General features: G+C 39.3%; 1 protein-coding gene across 1 annotated transcript in view; it reads left to right on the top strand.

Annotated features, from left to right (window-relative positions):
- The window catches only part of Gpc3 (glypican 3), a 352,553-nt gene that overhangs the window by 253,646 nt on the left and 80,968 nt on the right, over window positions 1-17,939 (top strand). The window contains exon 6 of the mRNA XM_051142244.1: window positions 6,324-6,444. Coding sequence (XP_050998201.1) covers window positions 6,324-6,444 — 121 coding nt within the window. The remainder of the gene's footprint in view (window positions 1-6,323; window positions 6,445-17,939) is intronic.

Here is a 17,939-nt window from a genome sequence, read left to right as displayed (position 1 = left end):
TCCTCTTTTCTCTCCTCCCCTCCTGGGTCCCATGCGTGCTTTGCTTTTTCAACCTGACATACAGGTGGTGTACTCTCAGGCATTGCCCGTCTTCCCCTCTCCTCTGGACCAACTGCTTCTCCACAGCCCCAGACTTTGCCCGTTTTCTTCACCAGCTGGAAAATATTCAGCGCTCCTCTGGATTTAAGTAATTTATATTCCAAGACTAATCTTTTAGTCCTTTCTCAAGTGAGGTTTAAAACAAGGATACAAATGGATTGAGACTCTCTGACCATGCTAATGTCTACTAAAAGGAGATATAAGTGGCTTTGCATCCCTCTGACTCCTTCCCTAGCATTTTTTTTTCTTGCTACTAAAATCTTTTTGTAATTTCTGAAAAGCAGTTGTGTGAAAACACAGGTATTTCTTGGAGTATCATGGATAAGTGTGTTTTTAGCATTGAAATTGGCCCTGAAGTTAACTGTAGTGGTACAGTTATAAAAAATGAAACAGATGAAACATTTTTTCTTTGAATATATCCATAAAAATCTAAGTTTAATAGTCCATACTTGCAATGCCTAGTATCAGAAGGAAAAGACAGGACGTTTTAACACCATGAGTTTAAGGTCGGCCTTATGTACATATTGCAAGTTCCAGGAAGCTAAGGGTACATACTATGACTAAAAGTAAACAAACAAATAAGAAAAATTGCCATTTTCTTTATTAAACACATTTAAAATCTCAGCAAATTTCATCATACTTTTCTGTGTATTTATGTAAACTAAGACTGCATTTCTGACAGAAAATAATTTTTTCTTAGCGCCTCTTAATAAATTTTTTTTAAACTCTGTCTTCTAGTTTGTTTTTGAAGCTATTTATTCTCTTTAGATTACCCCATTTCCCCACAGTGCCTATTGTGGCCAGAATATTTTCCAAAGAAAGGATGACAAACCATTTGTTGTAATGCCACAGTCTGTCCATCAGATGGCGCTCTGAGCATGTATGATCTATAGCTTGTTTTTTCCCTCAGCCAACCCAGCAGCAATTGAATGTAGACTTTTGTGAAATCAAATCCTTTTAGCCAGAATGAGTCCTTCTGAGACTTGCTCGCAAACCCTCACCACCATCCTAATGCCTAGGGCAAGAAGGAAAGTGAAGTCTCCAGCAACTCCCCTGCCCTAAATCAGAACCAGCAGTGTTAGGAATGCACAGGATACATTTAAGGAACCTTTAAAGAAAGGGGTTTTATTCGGAGTATGAAACTTGTGCTATTCGCTGCTAGAAAAGTCCCTTGCTGAGTCGGTTTCTTCGTGTGCGTGGAGCGGGGGTTGGGCCCGCTGGTCTGTGAAGGTGCTCCCGCCGTTCGTATTCTCTATTTGCATCCACTGATTGCTTTCCACTACTCGGTTGCTGCCTCAGCCAGTGCAGATTTAGGAAGAAAAGCTCGCCCATTTTACGCTTGTTTGACTCTATTCCTCTTTTACAAGTGCTCTCTTTGCTTCAACTGTCCCAGGACAAGCATGCCCAGATGTCCTGTTTTAATTAGGTTCCTTTTCTCTTTAAGGCTTTTACACAGGTTTCCTCCCCCCCTCCCCCCTTCAGGCCTTAACCAATCTGCCTGAAAGGGAGAAACATGTTCTCCTTTTCACTGCGCAAATAGCGTTTTCTTAGTATCACGCCAGTCAGTTTTGTGCTGAATAGATGCAAACAGGATGGGGGAAGAAGATTCGGCACGCAGTGTTTAAAGGTAACAGCTAGCCTTCAGTTTTGGAGGTGGGCATTTCTGTTCCTTTATTGCCAGAGGTGGGTTAAAACTTCTGGGAAGGGGCACCTAATGCAAAGAGGAGGATAATTAATCAAATCACGGACGGGTATTACTAAGCAGCTAGCACACTGTTAAAGTCTCCCGAGCTAATGACTGTTCCTGCCCTTGCCATCCTCTCGGCAGCCTGTGGATCAGAAGAACTGGGGCTCTGACGGTTCAGCCTCATTCAAAAGCTGTCATGAACTGCATGCATCAGCAGCACCGAGGGAACGCAGGGAAGCGAAATGCTGAATGAACTCATTAACTGGAAACTCCAGAGACACCCCTAACTGATTCCCTTTGGGCTTGACACTCAGAGCACACATGTCACGTGAAATACCATGGGGACGCATCATCTGTGTCCCTTTGCTATAGCAAAGGCTACAGAGGCAGGGAGGCACATGCACTTAAGTAAACACAGTAAAAAAAGGATGAGTTAGTACAACAAAAAAGATGATTATCTGAAGTAATGAAAAAGTTAAACAACCAGCTTGTGGAAATCACATCAAAATAGTTACATGTATCTGGACATCACATGTACATGGTAACTACATTCAAATTTTGTCAGTTATGCCTTATAAATGCTGAAAATGGAAATTAACTGTGATATACAATTTCATTTATTTTTAAAGAATAGAGTAGTTACAAAGTTTAGAAAGCTCACAGTAGGGGACTGAGGATGTAACCCAGTAGCAAAAACTTCCTTAGTGCTACCGAGGCCCTAGGTTCAGTTGTCAGCACTACACAGAGAAATAAATGCTCAAGGTATAAAATATACAAGATAAGTAAAGTTATAAAATACATTAAGCAAGTCTTGCCCAGCATCTCCCTATTCTCACTTACCAAAAGTAACTGCTGCTATTCTTTTGTTTTCTGTACATATTTGAACAGTTATAGAATGTATAAAAAGTCAAGGGTTCTCGTTTGGTAGGAGATGTATTGCAAGACCCCCAGTTGGTACCAAAAATGAATGATAATAGTACTGAACCACACATAAATAGTCAGCCCTCTATACCCAAGCGTTCAGCCAAACACATTTTAGGAATGCAAGTAGGAAAAGGCTGGGGATGCTGGTCTGTGGTAGAAGACATGTTTATCAGGCTGATGGCTCCAAGTTTGATCTTTGATAGGAGAAAGTGTTGGTCAGCGCTACAACACTTCCCTAGTATACCTGAGGCCCAGCACTGAAAAGAAAACAAAAAGAGAGCCAGATATGGTAGTGCACACTTTTAATCCCAGAACTCCAGAGCCAAAGGCAAGTGGTAGTTTTCTGTGAGTTCAAGGCCAGGCTGGTCTGCATAGTAAATTCCAGGCCAACCAAGGTTGTATAGTGAGACCCTCGAGAGGGTAAACAAAATTGTTCTTCCCATGACTTCCTAATGATATAACAACTGTTTGTATTACAGTAAGTATTATAACTAACCTTGAGATGACTTAAACTGCATGAGAGGGTGCCTAGGTTATATACATATACTATGTGATTTTATATAATGGGGAATTCAGGAACTAGTCCACTTGCTAAGGGACTAAGGGATGCCTGTACTGTTGTTTACTCAATATAGACATCTATTATAAGGTTTAGTTTAGAAGTTACATGTGGCAAGAGATTAATGATAATAGAATAAAAGAATTTTAGCTGTATACTGTAATAAAAGTTTTGTGATCTCTCCTTCACTCAGAATTCAATCTGATAACTTAGGTGGCTTCTAAGTGGCTAGCAAGCAGGTAGCACATACATAGACATGCTGAACAAAAAGATCGTTTGTATCCTAGGTACGATGGAGTGGGGCAGTAGAGATCTTATCACACTGCTTAGAGCAACATACAATTTAAAACTTATGAATTAATCATTTCTGTAGTGATTCTGCAGAAAGCGAAGCTGTAGATGAGCGGGGAAAGGACTATATGATGTATATACAAACCCATTTTTACCACAAATAGAACCACGCTGAACAGTCTTAACTTGTGGGGTTTGTATCTGTTTTAATATATCTTGGCCTTTCTCCTCTATCCGCGCATACAGATCTACTACACTCGTCTATTGCTTGCATCCTGTTCCATTATGACAGTCATTGCTTTGAAAATCTGGTTCAGGATAGAGAGATGAGAAACAGGAAAAGATGCGAGGCAAGGGAGCATACTGAGTACCTAAGGGATCGTATAAGAACATGGTATTTAAATGGTGTCGCGAGATCTTAGCAACGATGGGCATCACTTGGATGAGCTCTGTGACATAAATGATTTAAAGGCGAGTTGTATGTCTAAACCACACGCCAGCCCTTCCCAACACTTCTGTAACCAGAAACCATGCTTAATTTGCTAGAACCCTTTGAGGATTTAAATAGCACATGGATAGAGTGAAACACTGAATGTGATTTCAACTATCAAAAAAGTATAGCAAGCTTTTAAATGTGCTGCTTTTTTTTTTTAACCGAGTCACCATGGGATTGAGGAACAGTGCTGAGCTCTAATTCATGACTAGAAAATAAGAAGTGATAAAAGAACACAACCAGAGGGCAATTTTTCTGAGTGGCAGAGAATCCTACAGTAGAGCCACCAAGGGATCAGCCATGAGACTAATTTGATTTAATATTCATAATAGTTTTGGAATAGGGAGTCTAGGACCAATTTGCTGAATTGGGATGTCTTTCTCCTATCCTGGTAGGGTAGTGAGCATCACGAAAACACCTGTTTTATAGGAAGGCTCATCAATGCACTTGGCAAGCTTTGAGATAGACAAGTCCAAGGAGGTGTCTTTAAGAACGCATTCCTGAAGTTCATTTCCAACTTAGTCCTACGTCTTCATCTGTGCATAGGGTCTCTGCCCCAGGCAATAGCAGGAGTAAAGAAGGAAGTCAGAATTGATATCATCAAGGAAGAACCACATTTTCACCGCACCCTATGAACATAAATGAAATGGCTGATACTGAGTTTATTCCTGTTTGATAAAGAATCCATGAAGGCAGTTGCCATGTGATGGCTTGGTGATCTGGCAATTCAGTGGTTGCCTTTTTCTTTCAGTGCTGTGAACTACAAAGCTTCTTAGAGTTGACCGTATGTATACAATGCATATGTATATGTATATATTCTTCATTGGGCGGGAGTAAACTCGGTACTGTAAATTGCTGTACAAAAAGTATAATAACCTTAAATCAGCATGCATGGCCACTCCTTTCAACATTGTTTATGTTACCAAAGTTTTTACAAGTAATTCCGTTGTCTTTCAGTTAATGGATTAGACAAATAAGTTATGATACAGTCATGCAGAACACTAAGAACAAAGCAGTATGTCCATAGTGTAGATATTAAGGCAGAAACTGATGCAAGTTAGGATGAATATTAGGATTTCAATTTGGATTAAAATTATGTCTTAGTATATGTATTTGAAAATGTCTGATGTGGTTTATGTCATGATTCTCTTTAGAAAGACAAAATTATGGTGAACCTTTGTGTTTTATTTCTGGGCTGTTTGAATTGTTACAATAACTGTGATTATTTTGTAATTAAGACTATGATTTCAAAATAGGAATTTAGAGGCTAGAGAGCTGGCTCAGAAGCTAAGAGCATGTACTGCTCTTGTAGAGGACCAGTGTTCGAATCCCAGTAACTACGTTGTGTAACTCCAGCTCCAAAGAATCCCTCTATTGGCTTCATGTCCCCATGCATGCTCATGCACATACCTACACACAGGCACACACATAATTAAAAATAAACTTTTTAAAATATGAATTCACCCCTAACTTCCTTACCCTATTGTGTTGTGGGGGGGGGGGGAGTTATTTGTGACTGGACAAAGGGCCTGTGACTTCTCAGGAGAAAGTAAAAGGCAGTTTTAAACCTCCTTCTCCCCTTGATAGCAGGGTTCTGGTTTTGTACATGAAGGAAGAGGAAGAAAATAGAAGCAAACTCTGTTTCTTGGCTTTGAGTCTGTTCTTATTCATTCTAATTCAAAGTAAATAATAGCAATATGTAGGTATCTGGAACCATGGGCACAGCAAACTGTCCATCTCAGGTGCGGATCACTGTCCTTCTTGAAGCTGTTAAAGCTTGGCGTTGGGGACGAATGGCCTTGGGCTATCAATCTTCGCCCTGCTCACAATGATGAGGATAACCCTAGAGATGTTAATTCTCCAGCTCCCCACCCAGGAGAGTGTCAAGAAGGTCTTCCTGAGCCATTGTTTTCTCTGCCAAGGGGAGAACATGGAGATGAGCTGACAGGCATAATGTGTGCTGCGTCTGGTCGAGAAAACTCCCTGACCAGAAAACCAGCTCCTGTGGGGTCCACGGAAAATTGTGAGAGGAGGCATATGGGTTGAAGGCAGAGGTAGAGCATGGGAAGGTCTTTCTCCTTCGAATGAGGGGGAAGCATGTGCAGTTAGCCAACAGCCCATGATCTTGACCCTCCTGTGACACAGTGCTTCCTGTTCTGTCACCTCATGTTCTAGAGGGCTGGAGGAAATGTATAGTCAGTTACACTGTTGGTACCCAACGAAGTCAGCGTTCTCATTGACAAAATTTCTCTTTGCCTTCCTCTCTTCAGATATAGCCAGAAGGCAGCAAGAAATGGGATGAAGAATCAGTTTAACCTCCATGAGCTGAAAATGAAGGGCCCTGAACCGGTGGTTAGTCAGATCATTGACAAACTGAAGCACATTAACCAGGTATGTGGTATCTCCAACAACAGTGGAACTACAAACAAAACCAATCAGAGCTACAGAATTTTCACTGCTGAAACTAATACTTGGTCATTTAAATAATTAACAATTCTTCATTTTCCTCAATGATTTTTCTGCTAAAATTAACTTCCTGTCCCCCATCTTTCACTCCATTTAAAAATTATTATGCTATTGCGGTATGAGAGAAATCACAATGGTATGGCCACCATGCCTGGCTTCATAAGATAATATTTGAAATGACAGTCTAGTGACAACACATCCTCATGTTTCTATCAATCATTTGCCGTGCCTGTGTCCCAGTCTGCTGTCTACTCATCATGATTGATAGACATCCTAATTCGGTCATTAAGCTGTCTCTCTATCCATAGCACTATCTCTTGATCATAGAATATCTTCTTACAATGCTGTGCTGTTGGGTTAAGGGATGTGACTATTTCAATGGCTGTCTCCAGATAGTTTTCCAATGACAATGTATCAGTCTTCAATACCACCAGCAAGCTATCAGAAGTCCACTCTCAAGGCACCTGTGGCAAATTCTGACTTACTCCTCTCATTTTCTTGACCTATACACATAGGGTTTTTTTTTTCTCTTGTAAGGAGTTTAGCAACAAGATACAAATCGAAGTCAGTTGTACCATCTGCTTGTGCTTGCTTTGTGACCACATATTTTTTTAATGCCACCAGAAAGGCCACCACATGCCATAGTGCCAGTGTTTCTGTGCCACGCCATGCTTCCTGAATGGGAAGGCCAGGCACTTGGCTAACTATTTGTAGCTTGAGAAGACCTTAATGTGACTAAAATGCTTATGCAAGGACAGAAACTTATGCATAAAGACACCGGCCTGATTTTATTTTCAGTGTGAAAGTTAGTGAATCTTTGGCATACCGAAAAACATGTTTGCAAGGGCTTGCTAATGGTAGCGCATTTCGCTTTGAGTGCATCTTGAAAGTACTGACAGTATACTTGGTGGACTCCTCCAGTGTCTCCTAAAGCACCCTGAGCTCAGTAAGCACTTCATAAATGTCCCTTACTGCTGCTGAGCGCATGGCCAATGCAGTGTAATTCTTTGAAAATTGTCTCAAAGGGTACCAAGGCAAAGGCAATGTGAGTTCTTCACCTAGGAATGGAAGCAGTATTGGTTGGTCTTCAGACTATTTATAATGATCTCAGCTAACTGTGTGTGGATGAGTCTGCTCACTTAGACTCCTAGGCCCATCACTGTGCCTCTAATCCTGAGCATAGGTGTCAACAGACTTTAAGAAATATCTTGTATGTGTTCTCCTCGGTCCTAGTGACTTCCGAGATTGAAAAGAAATGTAAGGACAGCAGGTTACTGAGAAGAGACTTGATACCCTATGAGCATATACAGGGGGAGGTAATCCCCCCCCAGGAACAGTCATAGGGGAGGGGAATAAGGGGAAAATGGGAGGGAGGGAAGAATGGGAGGATACAAGGGATGGGATAAACATTGAGATGTAACAAGAATAAATTAAAAAAAAAAAAAAGAAGAAATGTAATGCTCCATTTTAACAGCTTCCCTGGGAAGAGAACCCAAGCATAGATATCTCAAGAAAGATATAGTGTGGTGTATGCTGAAGCACCCTCAGAGGTGAGGCACTCTTGGAGGTGCTGCTCATTAGTTTGGGGTGACTTGGCAGAGACATAGGGTGAGCTAGGCTAGGGAGAAGAGTCTTGGGAGGGACAAATGTGAAGGGTGTAAAGAGCCACTATAATCCATGGATAAAGTAAGAATAAGTAAAGATAAGTAGAGGGGGGCAGTCATAAGGAAGATCAAAGACCTGTGGGCAGGATCCACTTGAAAAAGGGAAACATTGAAATATATATGTATTTTGTAATATATAACCTTTAAGCAAATCAGTGCCCTAATTCTCCCATCAGTACTGTATGGCTATCTAAAGCATATATATGAGTACATAATATCACATGCATCACAACACATAATGATAAATATAATTGTATGTACCTGGAAGACCCTTATTAAATGATAGGTAGTTAGGGAGCTGCTGTTCAGGCTTTTTCCTGAAGGCAGGACTTAACTCTGCAAGAGACTTTCAGTACTTGAGTCTTATGTGACTGCAGATCCCTTTGTTACTTGTCCTTTGCTCTTTTATATTTTTTTCTCTCTCATCTTTCAGCCACAAAAGCACAAACTAATCCATAGAGAGGTAGAGGTAAACAAAGAAACAGCAAATTCACCATCAGCATTTCTTCCTCCTCCCTCTACTCATAAATTAGTGTGTGAACATTTTCGGTTTCTGTACAAATACCATTAAGCAATCGATTGTCATTGATAGACCAGTTTTACCTGTTAACATTGGTCTGGCTCCAGACACCCACACTGACTTTCTTTTATTCTCACCTGTGTTACCTTACATGTGCAAAACACATCTCTTCAAACCTTAGGTAAAACTCACATTTTGGCCACTATTCAATGTGAAAGTGACATTCTTTGGGGAAATAACAAAAACATTATTTTGATTATAATAATAAAGATGATACTACTGATAATGTGTTAGATTTCTATAGCACTTAACCTTATTTTAGTCATTGAATGTTCTCAAGAATAGTTGTTTAGGAAGAAAAAATGCAACCTGGATTTGTATGAGCTATAATATTCTCACAGAACCATTCTTTTCAAGAATTCATTACTCTTAAACATTTTATCATTCTTACCAAGTGATAAATGCCTATCCCTTTTTTATAGCTAGAGAAACTGAGGCAGGGAGCCATTAGAGGCTGTGTGGGCATGCTGCCAAAACATCTAGTGAGTATAGTTGAAAATTCAATCATTTATCCAGATGTTGTTTCTTATATACTGCCAAACATCTGGATTCACTGAATGCCTGACTAAATTGGCCTAAACTTTTGGCAGGGTGAGGGTAAAATCAAGTGAACTTACTCATGCTCACATGCGAGTGATGAATCCACGTAATGTCTGGATCATATATGTCTATAAATATAGAGGTATCTTCCTATCTGTGTGTGTGTGTCTATTGAACTAGAGCATTTATGAGTATCTCTTCCACAGAAATTCTCATCTGCCTCCTTTCAGATTATGGTTTCTGCTGATAGCACTGGAAATACTATAGCCACTAAGGGAATAAAGTAACATTATTTCTACATTGACAGTCCCATAGCGTAACCTTGAGGGGAGGGGTTCAGGGTCATTTCCTGGGAAGGCATGCAGGTGTGTAATGTCCTCCCTCCTCCTTCTAAGCCACAGTTCATGTGTAACATTCCCACGACTGCAAATGAAGTCTTTTTTATTTCACTTTCAGTTTCTAATTTATGTGAAGATTTATTGTTTTGTATTAGGAGAGGAATTGAGCACTTCTTGGTTCTCAGTATTAGTTCTGAAATTTACTAGACCATATTGGTTGGGTTTTTTTTTTTAAACCAACTTTGTTTCTGTTTGTGTCAATCTGCTTCAGGCTCTTATATGGAGAGAAGACTCCACAAATATCAAGAGCATCATCCCCATATGATGCTGTGGGCCATTTGTCTTCTAACTTAGTTTTATTGGTAGCACTTTCTCTGTTTAAGTGTATTTTTTAGCTATAGATAAGTTTGCTGTTCCTAAACTACCACATGAGTTAGTCCCCGAGGCAAAACTGGCCATTTGTCATGTTCCTCATTTCAGTAAAGGTTCACATGGAATTCCAGAAATTGTTTTCCTGCCCATTGTAAAGAGTTGAGGCCAGAGCAGTCAATACCTGCCCATTTGGTGTCAAGAGTTTCTCATTCAAAATAGGATAAAGTCTCATCTGTTTAGGATGGCTGCAATGTCCTGCTGAATGGCGGGGGAGTGGACGAGATGGCCCCTTAAGATTTCTTCCAGCCCTGTGATTCTGTGATTTGTGACTCAAGGTCAGGCTTTAACCCAGCATCCTCTTGTGAACAAGTCTTGTGACTTTATTCTCTGCTCTGCACTCTTTTTAAAACACCCTGTTCCCAGGTCACCCCTTTCCAGTTTGTAACCTCTCATCCTTTCAGAGGATGTTTGCTTCCCACCAGTCTTCCAATCCAGGCAGATGGAACTTCAACTTGCCCTTCCCCCTATCCAGTTCTTCTGTTCTGCCTTATTTTCATTGGGCTATAAAACATTAAATGGTTAAAAAAAAAAAACAAAAAAAAACATTTTGGCATTTATCGCTTCTACTATGTATCCATTCCCCAGGGACAGATACTTGACCTGCCTTTGAATCCTGCTAACCATGTAACTATCTAAATAATCCCACCATACATTTGACTAGCACAAAGCAGTTTGTAGATGTGCTCCCATGTACACTAGGTAAGCTGATGACCTTGGCTGACAGGAAAGCAAGATGGGCATTGTAACTTGCGTTTACCAGAAGAAGAAACTATAATATTCTACTGAGACCCAAACGCCAGAGCTTTCCTTCTCCTTTTCTAGTGAAGAGAAGGGGGAATAACAAGGTGTTATTCAGATCCATGTATAAAAGAAGGGTAGGGGTACAATTACCTGAAGCCCCTTAATTTGTAGTTTAATCATTTTCTCTAGTCTAAGGCTTTAAAGTCTTCAACAAAGAAAGACTAAGCATTTTTTTTTTTTTTTGAGTTCCAATTGGGACAATCATTAGAAAACTGCCTACCACATTGTATGATGTGCAAATAAAGGTGCTTTGTAGCACGAGTCTGTGAGCTATCATCTCAAATTCCTATATAATGTTAAATGGCCAAAGAAAAAGTTCATGAAATATACCTACCTCTCTCTCTCTCTCTCTCTCTCTCTCTCTCTCTCTCTCTCTCTCTCTCTCTCTCTCTCTCTCTCTCTCTCCATTGTGGCAAACTATTTTTAAGATGCTTGACAGACTCTGGTACAATGAAGACACTTGTTGTCTAAATACAATGTTAAAATTTAATATGTTAATTTAATACGTTAGTTGTGGAGTAACAGACAAGATACATGGTATCTTCCTTTGCATACGTTTTCTTTTTCAAATCTGTCCTTGGACTTAGTTGTGATAGAAACACACCAAGTAACTTCTTCAGTCTTCTCAGAAGAACCAGTGAGAACTATGAAACACTGACCTAGTCCAGAGCTTTCTAGAAAAGCTAGCCTGAAACATGGTTTCTAGATTTTTAAAAAGCTTCTTGAAAATCAAATGGAAATAAAAGACCTTCCCCAAATGTTGCTATGCCCCAAGTCTAGACTTCTTCCCTTACAAATGGCGCACTATAGAACAATGGTAGCTTGCACTTCCCTACACAACCAGAGTGGCCTACAGGAGACAGAGTATCTGCAATGAAGCAACTTCTTAGCCACAAAAGGACAATGTAAACCAGTCTTTAAATAGCAGCCCCTAGACTCCATGGAGCTAAGCATTATTTCACAAAGTCAGAGGAATTAGCTGATACATTCCATAGCACATTTATCCTTTTAAAAATCTTTTGTCATTTTGCTTAATAGCTTGAAATATAATTACAGTGTCTGGTGGCTTTGGGGAGCATGTGTTTTTAATATCTTAATTACTATTTACAGTTTAATAACATTGCACCAAAAAGAATTCTCAAATATTATAGATGAAATTTCTTGAAAAGGTACTATTTGCTATATTTAGAATATACAGCATTAAATATACTTAAATTGGGTCATGTAGTTTAGTCTTTGTGTATTAATTAAATTACTTGAAAGTGGAAGATAAGTCAGGAATGGTGAGCAGCTTGGCTTTGATAGCACTCTTGTGATAGTCTTGAATGAACAATGGGGGAAGATACACTTTTTTCATTAGTATATTTTACTATATTCAATTTTCTATAGATTTTATTTTCTTTTATTATTGTTGTGGGGTTTGTACTATAGTTTGCCCCAAAATCTTGTCTAATGTAAATATGGATGCACATATGCAAGCATGTTTTCTGTGCAGGATGCACTTCAGGTTATGGCAGGAGGTCATACTTAAGCAGTTCATCTTTGAGACAAAGAGCTTCCTGCCATGAGGCATGAACTTGCTAATTATTTACCTCTTATGGGCATTAACTAGGCTTGTTCGTAACAAGCACACCTCATTACCCACCAACTCACTCATTGAACCCATTGACTAGTTAATACACTGAGTAGAGGTAGTGTCTATGGGGACCACTGAACTAAAAACAGGCAGAGCCAGGAGAACCTATTGCTCAGGCCTTGTACTCTCTCTCAAAGGCTGACTGAGGTCCATGTCCAGAATCAGTCACCGATATGCTTTCACGCTCTGTATATCAATTCTTCTATCTTTCAGGGTGCTTTAGCAATTCAAGATTTTCCTCCCCCTTCTATGAATGACAAAATTAACATCATATTAGTCAGTAGGTTTAAAATGCCAAATAACTCAGTTATTTTAGGGTAGTACATTCAGATTCTGTACCATAGTGGTATGTGGGAGCCTCTCCTCCTTAGTTCAAAAAAAGAAATGCTAGTTGTAAACTTATTCTTAGATATTGGTCTTCTGAATTAATAAAATTCTCAGGCTTCTCTTCAAACTCTTGAGCATGTAATCCAAATGTGAATACCACCTGAATACACTGAGTATCTACAGGACACAAGGAAGTCACTGAAGGTACTTTTCAGCAACCTCCTAAACTAAATATGGAGACCAGATATGAGCATGTGAGTGGCTTGGTGGTAACATTATTCCTTTTGGAAATGACAAGTGAAAGCCTATGTTTTAGTGCTAATAAGCTAATGTGTCTTCTTTGAAACTGATGACCAACACTTCCAAATTTTCCTTAATGTTGTCATTAGAATTGTGACAAAAATCCAGTGGGAAAAAAGGGCACTGAGCATCCTGTCTCGAACTATCTTTTCCATAAAGAACACAGTCTTGACCTTGGAGAAAGTCCTGTGTTAATTTTCCCAACGAAATATCTGGCCAGAGTCCAGCCCCACTACAGTTATTTCAGTTATTTGTTTTGTTTTATTTTGAGACAGGGTCTTTCCCATGATTATTTGAATCTGAATCTTAAATTTTAAATGTGTTTGACACATGACTAGAAGTGGGGCCACATTCAATATGGGCTCATTGTTGGTATTTAGTGGAAGTAAAGTCTTAATAAAGTCAGCCGTGTATCTCTAATTATAGGATTTCCTTAGGCAGCAACCACGGCAATCTTTCATAGCAACTGAAAAGTGGAATTTCTACCAGACTCCCATCTAATATCAAAAGTGAAAATTACACTGTTGTTTAAGTCATTGGATTACAGTTGGTAACTTTTTAAGTTTTAAAGTATGATCTATTTTTTTTCTCTTTTAATACGTTCATCTAGACACTTTGGCATAACCCATATTTTCTTTTTTAAAATTTTTCATTAATTTATTCTTGTTACATCTCAATGGTTATCCCCTCCCTTGTATCCTCCCATTCCTCCCTCCCTCCCATTTTCCCCTTACTCCCCTCCCCTATGACTGTGCCTGAGGGGGACCTTCTCCCCCTGTATATGCTCATAGGGCATCAAGTCTCTTCTTGGTAACCCATATTTTCAATTGTTACTTTCACCAAACAATATGTAGTATGAGTGAGTCTGTGACAAGATGAAAAACATTTAAAGCTCAAATACTTATTCTATGTTCTGTCATAAAAATGAGGCTTAGGGCCTGGAGAGATGGCTCAGAGGTTAAGAGCACTGTCTTCTCTTCCATAGGTCCTGAGTTCAATTCCCAGCAACCACATGGTGGCTCACAGCCCTTTATAATGACATCTGGTGCACTCTTCTGTTGTGCAAGCATATATGCAGGCAGAGCACTATATACATAATAAATAAATAAATCTTTTTTTTTAAAAAACAAGACTTAGGTTCAGGTCAGTTACATCCCAGGGCACTGAGGAGTCTTAGAATTGTTATCATGTGATCACTGTCAATAAACATTGCAATAGCACAGCGAATAGAGTAAAAGTCAGAAATCTGGAATCTAGTACAATGTTCTACCCTTAACTTTAAGTGGTAAAAATGAAGGAAATCACAAGCTAGAGATCCTAACATCACATCTTAGCAAAGTTCTGGGTCAGTCTCTTGGATAGCATGAGCTCTCAGTAATAATTATGAACTAGAAGCCTCTGTGAACCAACATGTGTTGCTGGTGTGGGGGTCTGGTATAGATAGCATAAGTCAACATGGGTTTTGACAGAGATAACTATGATTTCTTTTTAAACAAATGACAGGAAATGTTGATAAAGAGGTAACCTACTTTAGTCAATGTGTAGCTAATTAATTATTAGATCTAAAGAATATTTTCTTAACAAATTGAAGTCAGCCTGGAGAGAGGTCTTTGATGCTTTGCTTTAAACTTAACTTTGACTGACAGGAACTATTTTTGTTGTTGTTACTGTTCTTTCGCTTTGTTTTGTTTTTACAAATAACCTAAGTGAAGACAGAGAAGCTATGTCATTAATATTCAGTCATAACATGTATGAACATAGAATTAACTAACATATAGATAGTTTCATTGGGTTCCAAATATATCTTAACAGGAAGAATGACAAGAGAAAACTAGAGAGTTGAAATGTTTCAGGGACAAATGTAGAGACTTACATATAGATTCACAAACACAAGTGCATAAGTGATAGGGAAACTGACTTTGCAGATACAATTGGGTTTGATGACGATGAAAACAGCAACAAAGACAAGTCATTTAACAGGTAATTTACATGATGTGCTCCATATTGGCAGGGAAGAAGTATATATGTACATAGGTATAGCGGACTGGGTAAAGGAAAAACATGGGAGAGTCTAGGAAATTTTTTTCACTGTTAAAGGTTTAAAAGGACTGTTTAGTGACTGTAAGTTTCACTACTTACCTGAGGGTTATTTCTTAATGTTGGGGCATTTTCTTATTTTTTAATATTTTATTAAGATATTTTTATTGATTATTTGGAAATTTCACATAATGCACCCTGGTCACATTTACCTTCCAGGTCCACCCCCCAACCTTGTGACCTCACTAAAACAAAAGAAGAAGAGGAAAAATAAGTTTTTTTTTATTAAAGTAGTACCTGCCATTATTGGACAGAGTTAGAATTGCAGTGAGAAATTTGAGAACACAACACTGGTGTATTTGCTTGGGAATAAAGAAGAAAGGTTTTGGAGCCAAATAGATCTGGGCTCAGTTGCCAGATTTGTCCTTGGATAAATGATTTGACTTTGCATTCTTCCAGTTTCCTAACCCCTGGGAAACGGGTATACTATCATCTGTCTTGAATGCTCAGTATAAAGATGAGAAGCCATGTATATATGTCATAGGCAACATAAATCTCAGCTACTGTTTCCTTTCAAATTATAAATAGTATGAAGTGTTAGAAGAAGGAAAAGTCAAGAATCACCACTAAGCTATTTGAGTTTTTATTGCAGGATTGGAGGGACTGTGTCTTTTCTAGTTTGGAATGTTTTCATGATCTTAAATTCTAAACACAATAACCTAAATTCTAAAGATTCTTGGAAAATACGTGTCTAGCCAAACTTCAATAGATTTTTTTTTAACTGTTGAAAATGTAGTTTGTCTCAGAGTGCTTGCATAGAAAATGAAGATGATATGTGGGGTGTGTGTGTGTGTGTGTGTGTGTGTGTGTGTGTGTGTGTGTGTACCACTCGGGCACACTTAAGTCAAGTTCTTTAAATTTTCTCCAAGTTTGAACTCTGCCCTAAATTAGATACTCTATTAATAGGCGAGCTGCCCTCTGAGTGCAGCTTGTGGGCCTTACCACGTGATCCAGGAGTCTCATTTTGATCTTCATCCCACCAGGGCCTCTCATGGAACAGTAGTGTCAAGTAGAGAGGCTTCTGTAAAGTTCATGACAAGTTAATCTGCATTCCTTTTGCGTTTTGTTCTCTGGGTGAAGATGTTGAGAGGTTCCTATATTTAAAATGTGGCTGCCATGGGATCCTTATTGGCAGATGCCTTCCAGGAGGCATTTAGAGCAAGTTGGAAAAGCATATAATATATTGGTGAGTGTGTGTGTGCATTTCACATACCAGCAGAGAAGAAAGAATTCACAAGGCTTGAGGCTACTGAGCTTTCTTAAGACACCATCTCTCTCAGCTGTTGAGGTGATGTCAGAGATGCCGGGAACACTGCTTAAGGCCCAAATTCCTCAGCTCTATTTTGAATTGCAGAGAAGCTCTGTTTTGCCTTGCAGAGCTTAGAGCAGACCCATTCCGTGGGCTCTACCTTCAAAGAACTATGGAATTTGTTAACTACAGACAGAGACTAGTGACCACTTGTTGTCAGGCAAAAGGAAAGCTGCCCCCTGCTGCCTGAGTCTTTGTCCCTGCCTGGGATACCATGGAAAATGGGGAAGGAATCCAGACTCATTAATGAGCTAGTACAAAAGAGTAAGCCAAGCTAGAGGCAGTTCGTTATAGCTGCATATGGAGTCTTGAAGGCGGTGGAGAGCTGAAAGATGTCCAGCCCAGAACTCAGTGATGCTAATGCTTTTGTTCTCCAAACACAAGTAGAAGATAAGTGTATGGGAAGCAATTCTCTTACTGCTGATTTCTTTTTTATTTATGTTGGTTTCTGGACTAGTGTGGCAAGCCAGTTCATCAATACCTACAATCTGATAACTTCCAGTGCAAATGATTGTTGAAGCTACAGGTTTTTCACTACGAGGTTGAGATTCAATACAGAAATGAGATTCTCCTAGGGTGCATGGTGTTCTTCTCTGTCATTCTTGAAAGCCACTTAAGCCATCATCATTCCTATGACACCTTTTCAAACTGAAGCCCATAAGGCAGAACATCAAGTAAAATACAGTGTGTGTGTGCATAAATATATATATATATCAGAATATATATAGCAGAATATATATATATATATATATATATATATATATATATATATATATATATGCCATCATACTGAGAAAATTAGACAGGATGTCACAAATAGGTAGCCTTTAAGCCAGGCTTTGAAAGACAGGAGAGTTTTGGCAGATAATGATTGCAAGGAATGATCTTCTCAGCAGAGGAATGTGGCATGAGCAGTGGCTCAAAGACATGAAAGTGCATCAGCAGACATGTGGCTGGAGAGCTTAGGCCAGGGGCTGGAGTAGAGGAGGAGGTAGAGAATGAAATATGAGACTGAAAAGGTGGTGTGAAAAATGCCAACGGCTATAGATAGCATAATGAGAAATCTGAGTTTTGCTCTTTTGGCAGTGGCAGCCAGTGCAGGGATAGGAACACAGAGGAAGAGGAATTTGCTCAGAGATCAGTGTCTTACAGTGTTCACTCTGTGTAGCTTGAAGAGGTCAGGGTTAGCAGGCAGAAACTGGAGGCAAGCAATTGAGCCAATCTTGCAAGGGTTTCCAAGGAAAGGAAGTGATGGCTGCCAGTAAAATGTACCAACCCTTCCTTCCTATTGCCCGATGGCACAGCTTAGGGAATAAGAACTACTTGTCTTTAAAGTTGGCTTTGTCACTCTTTACCTGTTAGCCAGGATATAAGGATAGGAATACTGGATGCTTTG

Source organism: Acomys russatus, chromosome X (genome assembly GCF_903995435.1).
Source record: "Acomys russatus chromosome X, mAcoRus1.1, whole genome shotgun sequence".
Lineage (NCBI taxonomy): Eukaryota > Metazoa > Chordata > Mammalia > Rodentia > Muridae > Acomys > Acomys russatus.
This window is presented reverse-complemented; position numbering and strand designations above follow the sequence as displayed.